Raw genomic sequence first — 25,035 nt, forward strand, 5'->3', positions numbered from 1 at the left:
ACTTATTGTTTGCGCCTGATGAAGCGAGTGTGTTTGAGACGAGTGAAACGTTGACCTGGCCGGGGCCGGTCAACGAGGGTTAAATAGCGCTGGGAGTCTTGGGAAAGTCTGGCCGTGCCAACATGTCCAGTAAGTTGGTTGTGAGGTTCAGAGCTGTGCGTTTGCAAGGGTTGTGTCTTGGCTTCTAGGGCTGCACAATATATATTGAAATAAGGATATCACGATATGGCTTAGTATAGAGTATACAAATGGAAACTATGCACTCCATCCTCTATGACAGATGGGTATATCCGATCATATCAAGACCTCATGGACAAGACCGAAGTGACAATCTAAAGGGTGACGATCTGGATGTATGTCATGTTTACAGTGAGTAACTGAGTGTGCCGACTGGTAAATACTCTTGTCACATGGGGCAGCCAAGCATGATGGACAGGCGAAAGAGGAGAGAAAGACTGACAGGTGAGAAAGAGGTTAGCTTGTGATTACTGTCACTCCCGTCGCTGTCAGTACGCCCTCGCGAGTTCATCTCACACATAAAGCAGCACCTGTCTGTTTCCTCTCGCGTACTTGCTTCTAAGTCTCAAGCCTCGTCGAGCACATGGTGCATCTGTCAGTCAAACGCAGGCGACACTGACTGAAATGTGCCACAAGGATTTCTGCACTGACAAACATGTCTGAAAGGAGTCTCGGTTAACACACCCTTCATAAGCCGGACCACCGTCACCTACAATCTAAGAATTTACAGAATCAATGGTTTAGTTCCACATCACAATTGAGCACAGCTGGTCTCTCAAAGTAAAAGTCTCAAATCATTTTGAATTCATCTCAATACAACATGATAAATAAAATATGATGAAAATGATAACGATGACCCTGGACCACAAAACCAGTCATAAGGGTCAATTGTTTTTTGAAATTGAGATTAATATTTAATATGAAATTGTTGATACATCATCTGAAAGCTAAATAAATAAGCTTGTGAGGACAATATTTGGCCAAGATACAACTATTTGCAAAATCTGGAATCTGAGGGAGCAAAAAAAATATTGTATTATAAAAATATTATTTTTATAAAAAAAATATAAATATTGAGAAAATCGCCTTTAAAGTTGTCCAAATGAAGTCCTTAGCAATGCATATTACTACTACTAATAATTTTTTTAATATATTTACGGAAGGAAATTTACAAAATATCTTCATGGAACATGATCTTTACTTAACATCCTAATGATTTTTTGGCAATCAATAATTTTGACCCATACAATGTATTGTTGGCTATTGCCACAAATATACCCGTCTGACTTATGACTGGTTTTGTGGTCCAGGGTCACATATGCTTCAGTAGATGCCACCAGTCAATTTGATTTCAACTTTCATAATCACATTTATCAATCTACCCATAATTCTGAAGAGATATCCACCAATCAGAGAAGTGGCTGTTAGTATAGAAATACAAATTATGGCAAAAGACAATTGAGAATATTTGGAATAGCCTGTATAATTACAATATATTTTTGCAAAAAATATCTACAAGCTATTGTAACAAATTTTATTTGTAATGAAAATAACATTCCATTTTGTTTTGGAAAAATGTAGAATAATAAATAATATATAAATAAAAAAAATTATATATATATTTTACAATAATTATTATATTACAAAATTTTATTTGTAAAACTAAAATTTGACAAAATATATTAAATAAAAAGTAATTAAAAAAATAATTAAAAAGTATGATAATAAATATTAAATGAATATTAAATAAAATGTTAAATATATAATTTAAAGAATAATATTTAAATTGTAAAAATATAAATACCACAATATTGTAAAATAAAATGTTAGAAAACCTATCTATATAGTTATATATGGTTTATTATACATATTATTTTTTACAATATTAATTATATTTTTTTAATTACATAATTTTCACTGTTAAATGATAGTCCGAATACACAGAGAACACACGGTAGATATCAGCTATAACGTCACCCGAATCCGCTGTTAAAAATAAATCATCCACCCGCTCGAATCTATGATTTTCTCCACACCCGATCATCACATTACAATTATTCAAATTCTCAGTACTAAGCTGATGATATGGAAACATTACACTGAAGTAGGCTGCTTTTAAAGGAACATTAATGCAGCAGTCCGTAACTTTTTTGGTTAAAAATAATCCAAAATACATTTTTACAGCAAGTACACAACAAGCCAGTATTCAAAACCATCTCCTTACCTTAGGAAGCTAGATCATTTACTTTATATGGATATTTTTCTGACACACAATCGCTTCGCTTCAGAATGTCTTTATTAACCCCCGGAGCCGTGTGGAGCAGTTATATGATGGATAGATGCACTTTTATGGACTTATGGCAAAAAAACGGAGCAACAATTCACTGCCATTATAAATTTCATTTTTGGGTGAACTAACCCTTTAAGTAAAAGTTATTTTTGGGCAAAATTACATTCCCTTAATACATAGCCTGACTTTACAGGCTTTACACCGTTTCCGTCACTGCAACTTCCCAAACAAACTTTCCATCATTAATGATTCATCTCTTCCACCAGCAGCCCACCCTCAATTCATTGGAATGCTATTTTTTATTACCTGGCCCGCCCGACCCGCAGATATAACCGTGATCTGTGCATCACTAACACATGGCTCACAACTCTTTATTGATCCATTTAAAAAAAAAAAAAAAAATCGCTACAGGCAAAATGAATTCCCAGACCCAAGTCTGCAGAAAAAGTGTGTGGTCTCTGGGGTACAAGATTGGAAGTGAAGATAAAGAAGATGGCAACAATCTTCACAGGTTTCAAGCTGCACACTCACCGTAAAAAAGGCTGCCCTGTCATAACCGTTCCTGGAGTTATTGCCTGACGCATTAGACCAGTTGAGCGGATGCATTTTCACCTGAACTGAAGATGAGAGGTTCTCTGGACTAAGGTTAAGGCTATTGTTATTTTCTAGCTGCGCGTAATTTAAAAAGCTTTGAAGCTCTTCACAATATTACATATCACTTATTCTTCTGCCGTCCAGAATGGCAGCACAGATCTAAGATGCAGGAGAAGAAAGTCTAACAATGATGAAGCACAAATGTGGTGTTTATCTAGTCATTTTTGGTTATTGGTATGATTGAATTGGATCATCGAAGGTCAGCAGCAAAGACATTGGCTAATAAAAAGTGAGATGAGTAAATGCCCATTTGGTCTAAAACTACAATAAGAACCATGTTCACACAGCACACACAAAAGCCTCTGCACTTACTCTCTCTTGGGGATTTCTCTCAACATGGGGACAGGGGAGATGCCAGTAAATAAATGGGAAAACAAAGCAACTTGCATTACTTATATGAAAAAGTTACTTATTTTTGTTGTAAGATATTTTGTTGTAAATATATAGGTAATGCGTTACTTTACTAGTTACTTGAAAAAAGTAATCTGATACCATAATTCTCATTACATGAGGTCAGAATTATTGGCAACCTTGGTAAATATGATCAAAGAAAGCTGTGAAAATAAATCTGCATCGTCTCAAAAAAAAAAAAAAAAAAATTAATCTAACCTTTCAATCACATTATGAAATAAATGTTTTTCTCCAAAACATGCAGGCCACAGTTATTGTAAAAATATCTGAAGTATATTTTAGCACACCAGGGTGAGTAGGAACATGAAATTGTCCAGCCATGACTTCTTGTTTCACAGGAGTATAAATATGATGTAATATGATGGCCAAATTCCCTTAATCATCCACCACAAGGTGAAAAAAAACTAAGAATATAGTTCGATCGTTGTGCTTCACAAAATACAAAGTGGCTGTAAGAAAATAGCTAAAGCATTGAAAATCCCCATTTCCCTCATCAGGGCAATAGTTAAAGGGGTCCTATTAGGCAAAATGCACTTTTATAAGGCAAAAAAACAGCCAATAATTATACAAATCTACTCATTTTTTAATTAATTCCCATAAATCAAAAGCAGTATCTTCAAATGCATTGATTCAGATTCCCCCCTACAATGACATCATTGTAGGGAGAAGCCCCGCCCACAGGCAGTGACGATCTGCCCTATTAGCATTGACACAGTCCTGAGGGAGTTCTTTATCCTCGCTGTGGCAGCTGAAGTTGTACAATGTCTGCACCAAGAGGCATTACAAGTGTTGTGTTTTTGGGTCTCCCTAGACTCCCGCCATCTGAGTCACTGAGGACATCATGGTTAAATTTAAATGGAAATGTCCCGAAGAAAATCGCTAGTCATACACGTTTGCGCCGATCATTTTGCGACAGACTGCTTCACAAACAAGGGTCTTTTCAATGCTGGATTTTCAAAAAGGTTGATTCTGGAAGATGGGTCAATACCAATGATTTGTCGCAAACATCAGACCCAGACAAAGTATGTTTTTCACGCCATATGTTGTGAGTCCTTCCAAATCGCCTTTCTGAAAGAGCTTGTTGGCACTCTGTACGGCTAATGTTGCTAAAGCTACCATTGTCTCTGCCTTTTTTCACTGATGTTGCCCTCACGTGCTATCAGAAATATCGTAAATCCGAGTTTCCTAGTTAAAAAATTTGAATTGAAAAATGAACGGCCCTTTGAAGTTGCCCACTTGAATGCGAAGAGCTTATAATCACGACTTCAGAAGTGGGAATTATAAAACTTCAGATAGCTATGTCGTTATTTTTATATCGCCATGTTCACCGTCTCCGTAATTCATAAAAACGGATTATAAAGCGTATTTATTATGCACAGCACAGTCAGATGACAGATGACTGAACGTACAAGGCTAAACACCACTACTTACTGCCAAAGTATACTTTAGCATACATGCGCACCGTCTGATTTTTGTAAAGTTGCACATGTGCATTTAATATTTTTGCAGTATTTACATGGGTTGTAACTCGTGGCGAGAGATTGCTCAAATCTGCGCATACGTTGAACACTTGTGTATGAGTCAAAAGAAATATGCTTTGCAAGGCTGTGTATTCGGCTGTGCGCATATGCTCGCGTACGCTTAAAAAAAACCAAGAATACGTCCAGCTTTACAGTTTCTGACATTTTCAGTGCGTGAGATTGTCCTGTTTTGTTGTTGCCGTTGTGCCGAAGCATGAGCTCTTGAAGCTCTGCCCTCTTCTACAAAGGGTGCCGGGAGCAGCAGCTCATTTGCATTTAAAGGGACACACTAGACTGGGTAAACCCAGCCTGATCTGCCGGCGATTTGATTTCGCCCTGCAACTCAGTCTGGAAACCTGTACATTCATTTCTACTGCTTCTGTTACACTTTTGCGGGAACCTATTGGCAGGTTTAACACGATGACGGATAGAGAAGCGATGGGTCGTTGCCCATTGATTACGCCTCTTGTGGTCTGATTGGTTGAAAGGCTATCCAATTGCATACAGAGTCATTTAATTTATGCTCGTTTATCACGCCTCTTGTGCAGTAAAAAATACATAGCAGACTTCCCAGACCAATGTTCAATCTTAAATTGAGCTTGGTCTGGTGTTAGCCAGACAAGGGACACACACAAAAACGGCATGTTTTTTTCTCACCCCCCAAAAAGGCAATTTCAACATGTTATAAAAAATGATCTGTGGGTTTTGAGCTAAAACTACACACACACACACACACACACACACACACACACACACACACACACACACACACACACACACACACACACACACACACACACACACACACACACACACACACACACACACACACACACACACACACACACACACACACACACACACACACACACACACACACACACACACACTCTCTCTCTCTCTCTCTCTCTCTATTTTCTCTGGGGACATCAGAGACTTATTTTACATCTTGTAAAAAGGGGCATAATAGGTCCCCTTTAAGAAGTTCCAATCAACTAAAGATGTTACAAATCTGCCTGGAAGAGGACGCGTGTCTATATTGTCCTAATGCATGGTGAGAAAGATAGTTTGAGTGGCCAAAGACTTGCAGAAATTAGCTTGGGGTCAGAAAGCCTAAAAAAAAAAAAAAAAAAAAAAAAAAAAAATCAAACCGCACAAACATCGCCGCAAGTTGTTTGGAAGGCTTTCAAGAAAAAAAAATACTCTGCTCTCATCCAAAAACAAACTCCAGCATATTCAGTTGCCAGACACGACTGGAACTACAAAAAGGGACCAGCTTCTATGGTCGGATGAAACAAAAAAAAGAGCTTTAGTGCAGCAAACCTATCAAATACCAATAGATCAAAAATCAAAACCTGACCGTCTCTGCTAGAAATCTTATAATGGGCTGTGGTTGGATCTTCTTTCAGGACAATGATCCCAAATGGGTCACTGAGTACAAAATTAAGGTTCTGCCATGGCCATCGCAGTCCCCTCACCTGAACTTTATAGAAAACTGAAGAGGAGAGTGTATCAACATGGACATGGAAATCTGAAGGGTCTGGAGGGCTCTGATCTCTTGTCAGGTGTTCTCCAAACTCATCAGGCATTATAGAACAAGACAAAAACTATTAAATAAAAGGGTGCCATTAATTATGTCCAACGTGCTTTGGAGAAAAACATTTATTTCAAAAATAATTTTCATCTTCAATGAAAGGTTAGATTTTTGTGACTTTTTTGAATAAAAGATCAAAAGGATTAACAATGCAGATTTATTTTCCACAGGCTGCTTTGTTCACATTTACTAAGGGTGCCAATAATTCTGAACAGGACTGTGTGACGAAGTCATTTTGAATTATGGCCAAGAGTCAAAAGTGACACAAAAATTCGATATATTCCCACGAACACTCTCTACACAGGACTGCGCGGCTGAACTGTCATTATTCGAATGAAATCCCCCTCCAACAAAAAGCTACTCATGCCAATTTTCCTCATTTGTAACTGATGATTATCTAGAGAGGCTAATCATTACTGTTCCTAATTGACTAAATTAGGCATTAAAGAGAAGGAGCACATCCGTGTGTATTTAACATCTAATCAGTCAATTGATGGGTGATTCAAGGTAAGTGGAAAACCAACAGCTTTCAGTACACGTGAACACAAAGGACTTCGCCAACAAGTGGACAAGGGACATTGCTCATACCACGAGCTGCATTCAGTCCTCTTACCGCTGACGCAAGCGCATTTTATTCTTTAAGTAATGTCAAACCGTCAATAATTCGCATAATCAATTACAGAAAACAAGCCTGCATAAAATTCTGATCCTCAGAGGCCTTATCAGAGAAAAATGATTAAAATGTAGAAGCAGCACAAATGGACTTTGTAATTAAGGTTTAATTGCCTTGCGTTTTGAGATAATAAGAGAACCATTAATTAATTTGCCAAGCAGACGCTCTCAGTCTCTCTTTGAGTGATGCTGAACATGGCTGCCACGCTGAGCGCCTCCCGAGTGATTAAAGTATTTCTTCTGTCTTCTTGTTCCTTTTGTATGCCCACCCATTATGTGCGGACAAAAGCCATTCAGAATGTGTGTGTTTTTTTTTCTCTTTTTGTGATCTATCAAACATGTGGGACTTCTCATTTGTCCAACACAAATGAAATCCTTGATTTCAAACACTTAATACGTGAGAATTCAAAATGCACAACCTCCAGGGAAACCAAATGTTCCTTGCCGTTTGAAAGGGCTATATGGCATTGTTAGTGCTTGGTTAGTGCTTATTTATAACACACCACATATTTTATTTAATTTTATTTTTTTACTTTCCCCATAACAAAGAACAAACATCGAATATCACCATCAATGAAATATATAAATGTAAATGTATACTAAAAATTATTATATACATTATGTAAAAATGATATACAAATAAAAAAATTATGATTAATTAGATTAAAAATTTACATTTTTGCTTGTTAGCCCTAATATTACTGTGCATATATACAGTATATATATATAACAAGTGGAAACAATACAAATTTTGGTCGAATTTGAGGTTTTCATCAAAATGAGTTCATTAAGCCCTCATCTAGCGATCCCACTGCTCCAAATGGCAATTAAACATCTAAAAGGATTTTTATTTGTACGTTTTCTGAAAGGAGTACCTTTCCTTTGTCCGTGAAAAATGCTGTTTTTCCTTGCTCGCTTCTCAGCTCGCTTCCCTTAAGCACAAGTTTGGTATCGTTTTAAAGCGCAGCATTCCAACTTTGTGAATATTAATAGCGAATTCTCAATGACATGAGATTTTGAAATGTGATGTAAATCTGAAATGTAAATGTAATGCAATCTGATATAAACAAAACGATCTTACTCGATCCGAAGTGTGCGCACAAAGACAGTGTGCGATCCCGATATACACACATACACAGAATTACAGTATTTCAGCTGTTGGGGAAAAACATCTGATGTGTAACATTATATTAGATCCGTCTGGTGCTGTCTTTTTTCATTAATGTGAATCAAACAATTGTGGTATCATGGGAAAAAAAATATATTTTTCCTGTAGTTATTTGGTTTTGACTTGGCGTGTGCCAAATTTGGTGTTATTACCAGGGATTTTAAGGTATGGTTGCCAGGTGATTTTGTTTAGGAACCTTTAGAAAATTATAAATCGATTCTCAAAATTGACTTTGCAGACTGTATCGACTTCAAACAAGGGCAGCTCATTCATTTTCATTTCATTTTGATTCCAACAAATCATACATCATTATGAAGGTTTAATAGAAAATATAAAAATAACAATAACTCATTTTTGAAAATGTGCTCATTGTGACTTATTTTGCCAGCATGGGTTATATACAGAGGTGCACATAACTTTTTTGGTCTGGTTCTCAAAGGAGCACCTGGACATGCTGCTTGGTGCTCACACTTTACTCCGCACACTTATCCTACAAGCTGCCTAAATGTAAAATAACATTTGTTCACTGTAGAAATTAAATATAGGTTCATCTTTGTTAATTTTATTAACATTAAAGACACCGGCAGGAAATAGCTGCTGTCACTTTAAGACCGAATGCACAGACCTAATATACTGACACACATCCGGTTTCTTTCTCAACTGTTCACTTATGACATAACCGAGAGAATACTTGCCGAGACGGTTATTTTGACAATTTTGTGTGTGTGTGTCCGTTCAAGGGCAAGTAAATGCGAAAAAGGAATCAATTCGGTGTCCGAGCGCTGTCTGCAACGCGCCTCTCTCTTGCTGCGTGCGGGCGTTCCGTGTGTGTGTGTGCTGTGCGCACAGATAACAGCGCACAAGTCCCGATTTTCGCCTCTCCGTCCGTTTTTAAAATCGTTTGAAGGTGTAAATTGGCAAGAAAAAACACGTCCAAATGATAAACTTTCACTCTATGATGGTTAAACTTAGCAGTTAATACGCAAATCACATGCATGCCGAACTATGGGGCCAGAGATGGAGAAAAATCCTACTCCAGTAAGCAAATGTGTCCCTGTCCCCAAAAATGTTGGTATGTTGGTATATATATATATATATATATATATATATATATATATTAGGGATGCCACAAATCTCAATATAATATTGAACCGTTCGTTACGGCATTCACGGTTCAATACGCGCTTGTGAATTGCGTTTTTTTCGGTTTTGCATTGAATTAATTATTTTTCTACATATTCTATCATTTGCCTCCATCCCAATACTGGACAACGCGACATACATTCACATCACACGTTTGTGATAGAGTTATACTCACGGAACACTATAGTTGTTCACAATCACGAAAGGTCATTATTTTTAAAGCCTTGCCGGCTCATTCACGTGCCCGGTTTTAACATGCACTTTTCCGAGCGTGCGCACTAAACGCCTGTCAAACACGTGAATACTGAACTAAGTAGTCGTCTTACTGAGCTAAATACAGTCAAATACACACAAGGTTAACATAAACACAGTCGGTTATGTCTAAAGTGAAAGTAAAATCGCATGTGTCTGTATATTAGATGCACTGAGGTCTTAAATTGACAGCAGTGCAGTAGTGAACACGCTGTCCTTAAAGGGACAGTTCACCTCTAAAATTATGTCATTATTTACTCAATCTAATAGGCTATTGTTCCAAACCTGTAATCATTTCTCGATGACAGAATTTTCACTTCCCTTTAATGTTAATACAACAACAAAAGACAAATAGAAAATCACTCATTGCTCTTGAGTGAAAAACTAATACAGTAGCTTTGATAAGAATCAATGTTTAATTTATAGTGAAGTCTATGTAGTGTTTTATTTTTACATTCATTCAATTTCATACTTAAATGCTGCTGTACAGCTCTGAGCAGCCAGTGTAAATCTGTATATAGGCCTATATTTATTTTATATTTTACAATACACTAGGAATGTGTACAAGGTTTTTTTTTAAAGTAAAGTAAAACTTTACTTTAAAAAAAAAACCTTGTACACATTCCTAGTGTATTGTGTATTACAATACACTAGGAATGTGTACAAGTTTTTTTTTTTTTGCTAGTTCCTAGTTCCTACATTCCTAGTGTATTGTAATACGCAAACACACAAGTTTAAAGGGGTGGTAAAACACATTCTTTTGAAGGCTTGACTGTGTTTGTGGGGTGCACTGTAACATGTGTTCATGCTTCGTTTAAAAAAAAATTGCCTTATTTTTCATATATTTGACCTTTATTCTACACTGCTCTGTCCCTCCTTGTAAAACGGTCTGATGCTTTCCGGGTTGTATGAAGCCAGTCCCTCAAAAATACGCAGTGGGCTCTGATTGGTTAGCTGGCCCAGTGTGTTGTGATTCGCTAACCGCCTAGTGCACGTTTGTCGGAAACGTCACGCCCCTTACCTGGAGCCTGTGCTTTGGTCAGTATTAGAAACAACGGCGTCAATAAAACCATATGAGCCCGAATCAGACCCAGAACATTTGAGTGAAGATAATCGAGCAGAACCTGTTCAGTCCTCAAGAGTAAAGACTGCGGATCTATAGTGAGTCTATAGTGAGACTGAATGGCACTTTAACTTTTGTATTTTTAGAACGATTATAGCCAAATATCTGTCGCAAGAACTAACCCAAAACGAACACTAAGCACTGGCTTTAACTAGTAAGTTAGCCAAATCACACACAGAACCATGTTTAGCATGCCTGTAGATAAACAATACATAAAAGCTCTAATCAAAGATTCATTTACACTAATGTCAGGTTCGCTGTTGAGATTTTAACGTTAGTGTTTGTAACGTTAGGTGTTCGTAACGTTAGGTGTTCGTTGGATAACGTTAAGTATGAATGAGCATTTAACAGACTGGTTTGCAGAACAGCGTTGTCATCTGTTTACTTCCTTGCTACAACCTATTACAGGAAAACACATCGATGAAAAATAAATCAGACTTACAGGTTGTGGCCCGTAAACAGCTTCTGTTTGTAAATCCAGCTTTCAGGACAAGCCGTTGTGCATATCCTGTATTGAACTCGCGAACATTGTGAAAGTTTGTGTTGTCCTCCGTGAAATGTGCAGCGCGCGCGTCGTGCATCCACGCACCGGCAGTGTTTTTTTCATGCAGCTGACGTTGTGCAAATCTGGCATTGAAATCGCGAAAACGGTGGATGTTTTCCTCTGTTAGATGTGCTGCAGGGAGCCCTGCGCGCGCCTGATTCCCCGCTGACTCAAACACACGTGCATATAACATGCTGTATGTTAAACGCTCTGCAACGCACCCCCGTCCCAAGGAAGGCTGAACAGAGCAAGTACCCCAGACCTGCAATCCGGATGAAAATAACAGCGTTTCCTTGGCATCGCGGCAACAACACTCCAGCCTACTATACCACAACAGCGCCGCGATACAAAATGGCCTCACCCCCCCTTATTTAATATTCTCGGAGGAGGGGTTTATGTAAATATTGAGCCTGTTGATGTCACCAACCCTGGAGGAATGTCTGTAGTCGCCTGCTGGCCGTTTGCTGTAGTTCTTAGAAACGGATTTCTTTAAAAGCAAATATCTCCCTTTGCTTTAAACTTTGAACGTTGTAACTTTGCAGATGTTGTTTATGCTCAAGCAGCAACATTACACGCTAGCTAAAGTTAGAATAGTGAAATCGTGGTTTACCACCCCTTTAAGTAAGGGTTTTCAATTCTTTTAAGTAAAATAAAAAAGAGAGTATTGAAATAAAAAAAAATATTTTTTGTCCTTAACCTCTTGCTGTTCCTGTCGCCTAAGAATAGAATATCAAAAAACTGATTGTGACAAGCCATCAGAACCGAACCGAAAATCGTGGTTAAAAACCGAGGTATGTATTGAACCGTGGACTAACTGTTTTGTTGCATCTCTAATATATATATATATATATATATATATAAACCAGGGGTGCACATAACACACATAATGTGTGTGTGTCATGGTCATGGATAAAAGTATCTGCTAAACGAAAATGAGCACAAAATAACAAAAACCTATTTTAATACCTGTTTCCATGGACATGTGAGGCACAGAAGGCATAGCTGTAGTGCAGGAGGGTGGGGTCCACCAGGGCGTTGTTATCCGAGAAATCCATCAGGTCTTTCAGGTAGCAGAGGTGACGATGACAGCCCCTCACCCCGTATCGAGCGCAGTACTCATCCAGAACAAACACCTGGCCGGGGCTAAACCAACCCTGCAAACACAACAATTATTATTAACACCACGTACATGATTAGAATAAAACACATTTACAATAAGCATGAAATTAGCTCCATTCCTGACCAGAGTACGATCTTACATAACATATAACGTAACAAAACATATAACATATAGCATATAACATAACATAACACGAGTGACAATAAAGATTTCTATGTCAAATAAATGCTGTTCTTTTGAACTTTTTATACATTAAAGAATCCTGAAAAAAAATATTATGTTTTCAACAAAAATATTACACAACAACAGCTGTTTTCGACAGTTATTATAAGAACCATTATTATTAATTGAGTTCCGATAATAATTGAGCACATGATTTCTGAAGGATCATGTTTATGCATGTATATGGATGTAATGTGTGTATATTAGTTATACATTTCAATAATACCACCTTTATATGAGGTGCTAATCTTTCTCTGAGACTCTCCGAGCTGTATATCTTGAACTCGGGTAAACACGTGAGTCACAACGATGTTCTTTAATAAACATTTGTACAGCACGTCTTTCACTTGGTTTGCTCACATCACGTACATCAGCATCATTCTCGCAGTAAAAAAAAAAGCGTGTTATTAAGCAACTCGAGAAAGTCAATTTGCCCTTGCATTTGGTGAGTGTTTATTTTGGACTTTGCATGTGTGTCGCTTAATAAAAGGCATAAAACATGCACATGTTCTGTATCCGAGGGCCCAAAGCAACAAGTACCACAGTAAACAGCGAAGAAAAAGTTTTAAAAATGCAGCTGACCCCCGCAGGACCTCCGTGAAGTCAAGACATTCGTCAAACGTACACCCGTAGCCTACCTACTTTCTCCTCCACAACACGGCTACGCTAATTGAACGCGAAGTGTCTAATTTCAGCACGCCTCTCATTTCACGCCAAGACACACACACACACAAAGCCAAACAGCAGTGTGCGAGACGAGCTCTTCCAAAAAAATATTGTTAAAAACACCCCGTCTATTTCCAACATTAAAACAAACGAGTGCAAGGTTAAGTGCAAACAATTAATTCATAGGCAGAAAAGTCACACATAATGCGGGCGGGTGGAGATCGCCGCGAGGCTCCTGTTGCATTCATTAGCTCATTCATCCCTCACATAATAACTAAATTAGGCATGAATCTTACAAACTTAATTAAGACGCCTTCTCTGAAGGAACGTTAGCAAATTAACACTTTGAGGGGGCCGCTCGCCCACGACGGTGCGCAGGGCCGCGAATCAGGAGAACTGCGATGCGTCTGAGACGTTCGCAGGAGACCGGCAGTCACGGGGGACCGTCGCACACGGCACTGAGCAGCAGCCGAGATACCGAGACCCTCTGACCTTCCGTCAGGAGCAAATCTTCATTAAGTCCGATGATGCACGGTTTGAACAAAGCTGGTGTATTTTGAGACTCGTGCACTTGATAGCTCAGTCTCTCTGTCACCTCATCTGCAACCTGTCCTTCTCTGTCTCTTCATCAAATGGTCTATCTGACCTACGCAAACCCGCTCTATTGCCATTTACATTACTGTAAATGGCGGTTAAGGGCTTATGTTACAGCCAGATGCCTTTCAAACCTTTCAATATTTACAGATATGAATATCCGCGTGATGTGTTACACAAAGAGCATCCAATCTAGCAATCTCAAAGCAAGTTTCCCACGTTTCACAAACGGATAAACTCTCAACTTTGAGTGGAAATTGGCTTTGGTGAGTAAATAGACCAGTTGGCCGGTAACTTTATAGACATACAAACCATCTACTAAAGAAAACATCTGTCGAGTCTTCTGACAACTTCTACCTCTGTGGAAAATTCATCATCGGAAGTTTATCAAGGAGGTCTTTTTGTCTTCCAGAGCTCCATGTGGTGACATTATGGAGTATTTAAACAAAAGAGACGTCACTCAGTAAATTTCACAAAGAATTACAGAGAACTGGCACTTAAACGTGAAAGACTGAAATAGTAAACTTGGTTACAGCGTCACATTAAGCATCTAACATGAAAATATGCGGAACAAAAATCACAAATTCTAATCTCATATACTGTATGATGATGTACATGACAAAATGACCCGTGCAACATCAAAATGCTAGATAATACCATTGTCATATGGACAAAGCACAATAAAAATGTTAAATGAAATTGACTAAAAAATAAATAAATAAAATTCACGTTTGGGCCCTTTATATCTCTGGCATTTAAAGGGCTCAACAATAACTTGTGATGTGCACAATGCACTTAATTATTTGTTGTTGCCATGGAAGAACAAATATATAACTCCCAGTTATTATTGTTTAAAAACCTAATATGCTGTTGTAGTTGTAAAAATATTTCTTTCTGAAAATACAGTCAAACCAAAAATTATTCAGACACCAGATTTTTTACTAGTGGGTGCACTATAGGTCATTTATGTAAGTGAGGATAGCAAAATAAAGTAAACTGTGTCATATTATACCCAGATATTCTTCATACAGTGGACTACCAATAAAATTGATACAAATTTGGGACCAAAATTATTCAGACGCTTTGACCTGACCAAGTGTTTTTTTCTTTAATTGCTAATGCGACCTTTTACACCACAGACTGAACAAAATGAAGCATTGCTTGGTCATTGGTTGACCACAATTGGTATTATTTAATTGTGTACTTAAATTTAACAGCAAAATTACCAAGATGATCAATAATTTACCAAATTATTATCAAGATGAATTTATTCTGACACAGTTTAACTCTTGAGTTCTTGTCATATACTATTACCATAGCGAATAAACTGTGATAATGTGAGAAATGTTTGAAGGTGTCTGAATAAATGTGTATGTTGACTGTATGTTGCTAAAATCATTTATTAGTTATAATAATTTTAAAATGCTGAAATAATTATGGAGCCAGTGGAAATATTCTCAGGGCAAGTTAAAATCGTAACTTCTCGCCCAACTGGGCCAGCAAAAAAAAAAAAAAAAAAAAAAAAAAAAAAAAAAAAAATCTGAGGCCTGAGCAACTGCCCATCTTTCCACTTTTTCCCTTCAACTTTCTTCTTTGTCACAGTCCGTCTCTTCCCGTCTTGGTCAGATCTATTAATATTGCACCATTCAGGGCTGAGGCACAGTGGCCCAGCGCCGAGCCGAGTGCCACAAGATGTTCCACTCTGGCAAACAGATGGCCAGCTCGTGTCTTGGCTCCTACCGCTCAATTAACCGCTAACGACCGACTGAGACGGCAGCAGCATCATCCTAACGAACACGGCCCAGTCTGGCTCTCCGTGTCGGAGAAAGAAAAACACACACACACAGACGGTGACTGACGACAAAACCTTGCTTGTGGACGACAAACCCAATTTAGTTTTTTGGCTTAATGTATATTATACAAGAAAAGTTCACTAAGAAAAACAAAAATAAGTATATGGTATAAACTGGATTTTCTAAATTAGTAAATGATGATAAAAAAAAAATTATATATATAAATATTATGTATGTATATACATTTTTTATTATATGATTTGAATATATACAGTTTATGAATGTATTGTTGCAAAAACAGAGTAAATAAATGTATAGAGTAATACACACACACACACACACACACACACACACACATATACACACACACACACACACACACACACACACACACACACACACACACACACACACACACACACACACACACACACACACACAGAGAGAGAGAGAGAGTCAAGGTTGGTGACCCAGGAAAAGGCTGAAGACTCAGAAGATCACAATCAAACATAAACTTTCATCTAAACTTCACAGGAACATGCAGATAGGCAACGGAAACACAACCTTGCATAACAGTGACCAGACCAAGGCCAAGTGAAAAAGAGGAACTTAAATAGCAGACAGAAACGAGATAATTAACTAAACACAGCTGAACAGAACTAAACTAACCAGGGTAACCTAGGAAACAGACAAGTGGCGGGAAACTAAGACAAAGGAACATGTGACAGAATCAAAACACAACAGGAAGACCAAACAAGCAGACAGACATGTGACACACACGTCACAGCGTATATAATATATATTTATTTTAGTGCTAATCGATTAATTGCATCCAAAATAAAAGTTTATGTTTACATAATATATGTGTGTGTGTGTACTGTGTATAATTATTATGTATAGATAAATACACACTCATTCATGTATATATTTAAGAAATATTTGCATGTATATATATATATATATATATATATATATATATATATATATATATATATGTATATATATATATATATTTACAATTTAATTTATATATAAATATTTTGTATATAAATAAAAAAAAATTCTTAAATATATGCATGTGTGTGTTTTTATATATACATAATAATTATACAAAGTACACACACACATCTATTATGTAAATATAAACTTTTATTTTGGATGTGATTAATCGCGATTAATCGATTGCCCCGCACTAATTTATTTATGATTTTTTTTATTCCATACATTCGAATTCAAACAAAATCCTGTCATCCAGCCATCTCCTCCCTTCCTCATCCTCATCACCAAAAATGTATTTTAGGTGGACAGATCAATACAGTACAAAGAACATCAAATACCACGCGGAACAAAACAAACGCCACATTATTATGTTTTTTTCATCTTCGCTATTGCTTCAATGCAAATGAACAAGCGTGACGTTATTTGTTGTGTAGTGACGTGTATGTTCAAGTAAGCCAGATATGCGCATATTCTGTGCAATACGCTGTAGTTAATATATCATGATGACTCACGAGTTGAGTATTAATCTAAATCTACGCAAATTTGGCTTACACGAACTTCCCCAGAAAAGTGAGTAAACATTAAGAAACCTGCCAAATTGACTAGTGATTTGACAAAGTGAATATATATATAATAATTTATATTAAAAAAAAACATGTTTGCAGCGAAAACAACGACAATTACTTAACTGAAATATTAGGGCTATTTCAGCACTTTAGCTCTCAGCTAAACTGTATTGCGTGTTGCTTGTGCAATAGACACTGTTGTTTGCACTAAAATTACATAACTGGCACCTCAGAACTTCAAAAAATCATTTATTTCAATATAACTGACAAACCCAGCTAATAAGTCAACAGCCGCTCCTGCTGGATTCATACGCGCTCTTGTGTGGTCAAGGGCTGTATCTCTTTATTTCCACCAGTAACTGAAAGTAATAGAAAGCTTTTTATGGACCATCTATAGGCCATTATGGCTTGTTAATAAGGGCAAGCATGGAGGAGTGTGTCACAGAGAGAGTGTGTGATTATGGGATGGAGGGTGAAGGGGATGTGAGTAATTATATTAAGGTTGGAGCATGACTGGTTATCACTGTCCCTAATTTGAGGACACATTCACAGCCTGAACTTTTGGATTGCAAATATACACTTTTTTCAGTCACTTCTGAGGATGTACACGCAGTCCAATGCCTCTAGTGTTAACATTCCCTGTAGTTAAGAGGGGAAAAAAAAAAATCAAAATATTGGTCTTTGAATCACCAACAGCTCACTGAACCTAATCCCTGTATCAAACGGCAGCTGAGGCAAAAAAGTTGAAACCTTACAACAGCATCACTTATTGATTTTCCTTGAGGCCATATGTATTGATTGTGAGTTTTTCAGGGTGAGCTTGAAAATCTGAGACTTGAAGGCTAATATCTATATTGTATACACGCACAAAACATTTTTTGATGTATCTGACTCAGTTTGGTTTCGATTCAATATGATCACAAATGTGGTGTGAAATCAGATTAAAACCAGATTTTTTTGGACTGAATGTTCGAGATTCCAAGTAGTTTTTTGACAAATGAATAATGGCATAAAAATGTACATGTGCTTACATTACTATAGCAACTGATGCAGGTAAACAGATATTGCCCAAACTGTCTCAACCAACGGATCGTCCTAACGATTGCAACGACAAAAAAATCTGAACGCAAAGACAGAGAGGACTGGAGTATGTTTTGAACAATATATAGTCTAAGACACATTTTGTAGTCAATCATATAGTATGCATGTGGTCTACTGAAAAATCCGTTCCCCCTCCGTTCGTTTCCCTGAAAACATGCCCACTCCCCCACAGATGTCACATCCCAGAAGGCATGGGAAAAGCAGCACATTCAGGTGGCTTTTGTGGCTCCCTTTTAGCTGAACACAGAAGTTTGAACAAAGGCCGGGGAGCTTTTACAAAGAGCCAAACGCAGACAGAGTCATTCAGAAGCTGAATGGATAACAGAAGGTGCTCACTTGGAGCAGGTACGGAGCGACAATGGGGAAGAAAGGAGAGGGGAGGGGGGCAAGTGAGGGTGTTAACAGCAAAGCGTGAAAAATGCATATTTATATATACAATTATTTGTTACAAATTATTCAGATTTTTAGAATGCATTTTAAGAATACTCTCCCATCAACCGTTTAAAATACACAACACCTCTGTATCCCAAAAAGGCATGATGTAAACAAGCCCAACACGCATGAGCAGCGCATGGCGGAACGAGTAAAGGAGACAGCGCTGAATGTCAATCTCTGACAGCAGATGGCGCTGATGGAACAGCAGACATGCAGCCGTTACCCCGGTAACCTCGTAAACAAAGCAGCTACTTTCTGTTTCTGAACAGCCGTTCAGAATTTTGTATTCGCTATGGTGTTCATCTCAGCACTAAATACTTAAAGACTTAAAGGCACAATATGTACATTTTGTATCCAATTTTGCTCACCTGTCTAATAAAACACTTTGGTGTTTCCATGGTTCCTACAAAATAAAACCGGAAATCGAGGGTAATATGGGTATGATGTCATTGATAGGCAACACACAGTCCGTGTCCTGGTTAAAACTGCTTATTTCTCTGGATTTAAACATTCATGTAAGTACACAAGTCAACAAAATATATAACACTGTTCTAGTGGTTTTTGGATATTTTAATCACATATTGTGCCTTTATTTAGCTATTTATTTTCAAACTTAAACATTTTTACATTTTAATCTGCACTGCACTACAATATGCCTAGATATTGATTAAAAATGTTCTGATTAAATATATATATATATATATATATATATATATATATATATATATATATATATATATATATATATATATATATATATATATATATATATATATATATATATATATATATATATATATATATATATATATATATATATATATATATATATATTAGGTAACACTTTAGAATAATGGTCATTAGTTAACTACATTAGTTAACATGAACTAATAGTGAACTGCACTTATAAAGCATTTATTTATCATTGTTAATGTTAATTTCAACATTTAGTAATGCTTTATTAAAATCTTGTTAACATTAGTAAATGCAGTGTGAACTAACATGAACAAACCATGAGCATCTGGATTTATATTAACTAACGTTAACAAAGATTAACAAATACAGTAACAAATGAACTGCTCATGGTTAGTTCATGTTAGTTAATACATTAACTAATGGTAACTAATGACCATTATTCTAAAGTGTTACCATATATTATTATTATACTGTTTATTATTGTTTGGTAACAGATAAGGCTCCATTAGGTAATGTTAACATTAGTAAATACATTAGTTAACAAATTAATTCAATAGTTAATAAAAGCATTCAGTAATCTTAGTTCATTTCAACATTTAATAATACATTATTTACATCAAAAGTTGTAACTGTATCATTTAATGGACTTTAGTGTAATGATTTAACAATAATCAGTTGTATTTTGTTAATTAATGTTAACTTGTTAATGTTATTTAATGCATTAACTAACGTTAACTAATGCGACCTTATAGTAAAGTGTTACCTATTATTCTTTTGCACTTTAATCTGTTTGAAATCTTATCTTGTTACTTTATTTTTTTGTGTGTATTGCTTTATTATATTTAAATGTATATGTATATTGAAAATGGTATAAGAAAGAAAATTATTTAATTTGTTATAGTATGACAACACTTTTTTTGCAACTTATTTCAATACCGTGATAATAACGTGATAAAAGCTTCATCAATTATCACAACATGAAAATTTGATACTGTCACATGCCTAATATACATATATACACATTTATTTGGTACCTCACCTATCTTGTAGTCCATTGTGGACTATTTACCCAATTTCATCACACGCACACAGACATAAACATACTTACTCAGTCCCAGCAGGGATCTTTTATTCAAGGCAGTAAATGGAGGAGACGGGATGCAAGTGAATGGTTTTCCTATTTGGGTTGTATTGATTGGAAGTGTTTATCCCTGTCTTAACCGTGAGCCCTCACTCAGCCGGAGGGCTACATCCCTCCCCTCCAGTCATACAGTATAAACCCCTTCTCTATTATACTTTCACCAACACATCACACACTTACTTACGAGCAGGCGCAAATGGAATCAACAGACTTTATGCTAATTTGTGGGGGGAAATCTGTGAAAGCATTTTAAAGCGTTCTAATTTTAAAACAGACATGGCCCAATCGATTCCCAAGTATGAATCAGCTCTTTTTTTTCAACACAACAAATCCGACTTCTGAACAAATTACTCTTATGAGCCGATTCTTATTACTGAATTGTAAGGATGGTTTCCCAACAGGGGTTCAGACTGCAGGATTGCCGAATTACTAAAGAAACATTATATGCAAGATGTTAGAAAACTGTACATTTCTTGTCTATTACCACCCACTTCTACTTATACCAACAACGAAAATAAGTGCAGTTATAATAGCAAAATTTGTGGGAGAGCGTTGCTATAATGTGACGATATTGTATTGCAAAAGGTAGCACATTTATGTTAAAACCAAATCAGAAATAGTTAGCACATCATTTGTAATTGACAGGGTTTAATGACAATATCTGGTTGTGGTTACGCTTTAAAATAGTTATAAAATAGATGTATGAGATGATAAAAACGTATACCATGGCCCCACTTTATATTAGGTGGCCTTAAGTACTATGTACTTCCATCAAAAAATAAGTACAATGTACTTACTGTGTTCAAATTGTATTACAAAACACCGTTGCTGATATTGAGGTGGGATATGGGTAGAGTTAGGGACAGGTGTGGTGGTATGGGTAAGTTTAAGGGTAGGATTAGGTGCAAGGGAAGTGTCAACTGTGTAATTACAAATGTAACTACAGAAATTAATTACAGATGTAATTACATATTTTTAAAAATGTAAGTACAATGTAAAAACATGTATGTACACAATAAGTGCATTATGATTAATCAAATGATTAAATAAAATGTTAGTACATAGTAGTTAAGGCCACCTAATATAAAGTGGGTCCTATACCATTAATCGTCCACAGCATGGATGGGGACATTGCCGGGATCAGTCCCGGAACGTACCCTGTGTGAACAAAAGGCAGGACCAATGTCGTAAGTGGAACGGTACGCGATGCACTAGTTTATGATCCAATCAGCCAAAAAAATGCACAAGCATGTTTTTTGAGAGAGAAATCACAGATCATAAGCAAAATGAAGGTTCTGCGAAAACATTAGATGTCATATCCTGATGTCACGTGTCTTTACGGGATCTTTACGGGATGTGTGTGAATGCACGCACAGATTCCAGAAAATCATTGGCAGTGTGAATGAACCAAAAATCAAACAATCCCACATTATTTTCCAGTATCTCCGTGTGAAAGAGGCTAGAGAGAGAAACAGTGGCTTTAGAAAAAGAGAAGAGCCAGAGCAACAGTCACATAGCCTGGTCCTACCAGACTCTCATACTTTTCATTTGTACAGAGAGTCTGGCCACTCTCCATTGACAAGCGTTGACTTCCTTGAAGGCGGGTACTCTGTTGAAGTGTAAAACTATTGGATCTGCCCAGAGCCACTCTGGATCTGCCATAACTAATCGTTAACGTTTGATCGCGACGTATGTCATCTCAAACTAGCGCACAACATCAACGTCATCGTCCTACGTCATTCTTAGCACTCCCTCTGTTCGCTGATTGGACCGGTTAAAATTTGACCGGGGAAAACCAGAGAATATACCGCAATCCCAAACGGAGAACTGAAGGAAAATTTTAATTGAGAGGAAGTATGTAGGAGGGTGGAGCCAGGCTAACAGTTACAATCTTCTTTTATCCCTTTCTTGACCATGTGACTAAAACCCAAATGTGAGATATTCAAACTGACCAATCAGATGATAACTCCCCCCACCGTAATAAAGGTGTGACAATTAGCAGATGTACACACATCTTGATCACTATCAGCACCTCTATGCCTTTAGGAATTCCAAATGGCCCTTGGAGGGGGTTGAAACAAAGCAAAAATCTTTGTTGATTTTCATCCTTACAAAATCAAAACTATTCATCACCACCGGTGAAGTCCAAGCAATTCCTGAATGAATGATTCATATAAGCTGGCTCGTTTTAGTGAATCAAAACCATTCAGCACAACCAGTGTAATCCAACTCCCGAACAAATGTCTCTTTATGTGAATCAAAAACATACAGCGCTACCCAATCGAATCCCGGAGTTATTTTCAGTATTTGAAACCACACAGCACTACTAATATATTCCAACCAGTACCTGAACTAATTATTATTAAGTTGATTCATTTTGGAGAATCAAAACAGAGTAGTCCAACTGATTGCTAAATGAATGATTCTTGAATCAGTTCTTATTAGTGATCTTATTAGAATAAAAAAAATACAACACAACCAGAGTAGGCCAACACCCAAACAAATTACTTGTATGAGCTGGTTCTTTTCAATTAAATCAAAAACATACAGTGCAACCAGTTTAGCCCAATCAATTCCAACAAGTTCTTTTTAGAAAATAAAAATCATACAGTGCAACCAATGCAGTCCAAACGATTCCTGAAGCTGGTTTGTTTTAGTGAATAAAAAAACCATCAGCGCAACAAGTTTAGTAAAACTGATTCCCAAATGTAGGATTCTTAAGAGTCAGTTCATATTAATGAATCAAAACCATGCAGCGCAAACAATGTAGTAAAACCGATTCAAACGGTCCGAGTAAAACACACACAGCTTACATTAGTATATTTATGCTGCCAATTTTTTTCCCATACATTTCTCTTTCTCAAGTACTAAAAAAAATTACGAACCATAAAGTAACCAGAATTGTTCATAGGACTCTACCTGAATAAAAACACATCATATAATATGTGTGATTATTCAAATAAACACCTCTTCACACAGATTTGTTCTCTTTCTCGGCTCACCAGGCAGGAAAAGGAGTCGCTCATGCGATGTGCGAGCGTGTGTTTCTGCAGGACGAAGAACAGGCTGGCGTGGTCGAAGTTGCAGGGCATGGCAGAGATGAGCTCCTCCACTCCCTGTCTCTGAGTCTTCTCCAGACCTGTGCCAGAAACACACACAGTCAGAAGTCTGGCACGCGCTGGCATACGGAGCCGTTTTGTGCTGTGAATCTCATCCCCACCATGAGAGATGGCCAGTTAATGCCCATTTGTACTGTAAATACATGAAGATTCATTAGAGCAAAAAGAGAAAAAAAAACACCATTAGATTACGATCAAATTCATCGCTGATAGCATGCCCGGCTTCAGATAAAAGGGCAAATGTATATCTCAAACCATTTTATATGTACTACTACGGCACAGAAGTGTGGTTCACACCTTGAAACGCTGTGTAAAAGACCCAAATCTGTGTTTGGTTACACAGTCTCCATCTTCGTACACATCCCGAGTGTTTGCATTTCACCTCTTTTGGCCAAAGCTATGCTGTGAAATTCAGTTTTCCACATTTCAGCTGCAAAAACTGGCAGGCGCTCTGAAACGCTAGGGAAGCGTTGCTGTAAACTGCTGTAAAATATTAGCACTTTGTCCACATGCCCACATAAATATCGGCACCAAAGTGCTCTAATTTATCAATCGGACACCTCTCGCATTCAAACCAGCTTTCAGCCTTTTAAAATAAAGGGCAGATCTAGCTAAAAAACACTCGGCGTCCTTCTCTAAGCTACGATGGGCTGAATGTCATGATCTTTAGCGCATTAAATGTGTGTGGAAACAGCATATAAACAATAATGTGTGACTCCCGAGCACTTACAGCGGTTTCTTCAGTGGCTGGTGAAGACAGGTGAGTTGTATAAAAGTGATGTCACTCGTTCAGACCGCGCTGATTGAGTCTCGACCTTGAGTAAAAGGAGCGCACCTTTGTGAGAGCGCTGTAATTAGGACGAAAGCGGGCGCGCGTCCGCTGACGGTCTCCAACGTACGCATTCAGACTTCCTGACACGAGGAAATTGAAAGCGGGAGAGGAAAAAAAGCCGACATGTTGGGCATGATGCAAAGAGGCCGAGGGGTCAGGGCAAGTCAGATAAAGAGGGAGAGGAAAGAAAGACGCAAGGCAGAAAAAGCAGGAGAAAGCACTAAAAGTGTGCCCAAGTTCATTTCCAGTCCTTTCACAAACATCCTCAAAATGGGCTAATGGGAGGTCTGTGAAAAGCCTAACACTCGCTGGCGGCGTGTTGAGAGCCCACATGTGCGGAGCGAGGGCCTTCGCTTCTCAAG

General features: G+C 37.4%; 1 protein-coding gene across 6 annotated transcripts in view; it reads right to left on the minus strand.

Annotated features, from left to right (window-relative positions):
- Window positions 1-25,035, minus strand: part of cadps2 (Ca++-dependent secretion activator 2) — a 202,499-nt gene that overhangs the window by 44,055 nt on the left and 133,409 nt on the right. For all 6 annotated transcript variants that reach the window (XR_013815960.1, XR_013815961.1, XM_079809208.1 and 3 more), the window contains exons 12-13: window positions 23,725-23,861; window positions 12,356-12,543 (exon numbers count right to left, since the gene is read on the minus strand). Coding sequence is in view for 4 of the 6 variants with exons in the window: in XM_079809208.1 (XP_079665334.1) it covers window positions 12,356-12,543; window positions 23,725-23,861 (325 nt within the window). In the remaining 2 variants the exon portion in view is untranslated. The remainder of the gene's footprint in view (window positions 1-12,355; window positions 12,544-23,724; window positions 23,862-25,035) is intronic.

This window comes from Gobio gobio (assembly GCF_949357685.1).
Source record: "Gobio gobio genome assembly, chromosome: 25".
Classification (NCBI taxonomy): Eukaryota; Metazoa; Chordata; class Actinopteri; order Cypriniformes; family Gobionidae; genus Gobio; species Gobio gobio.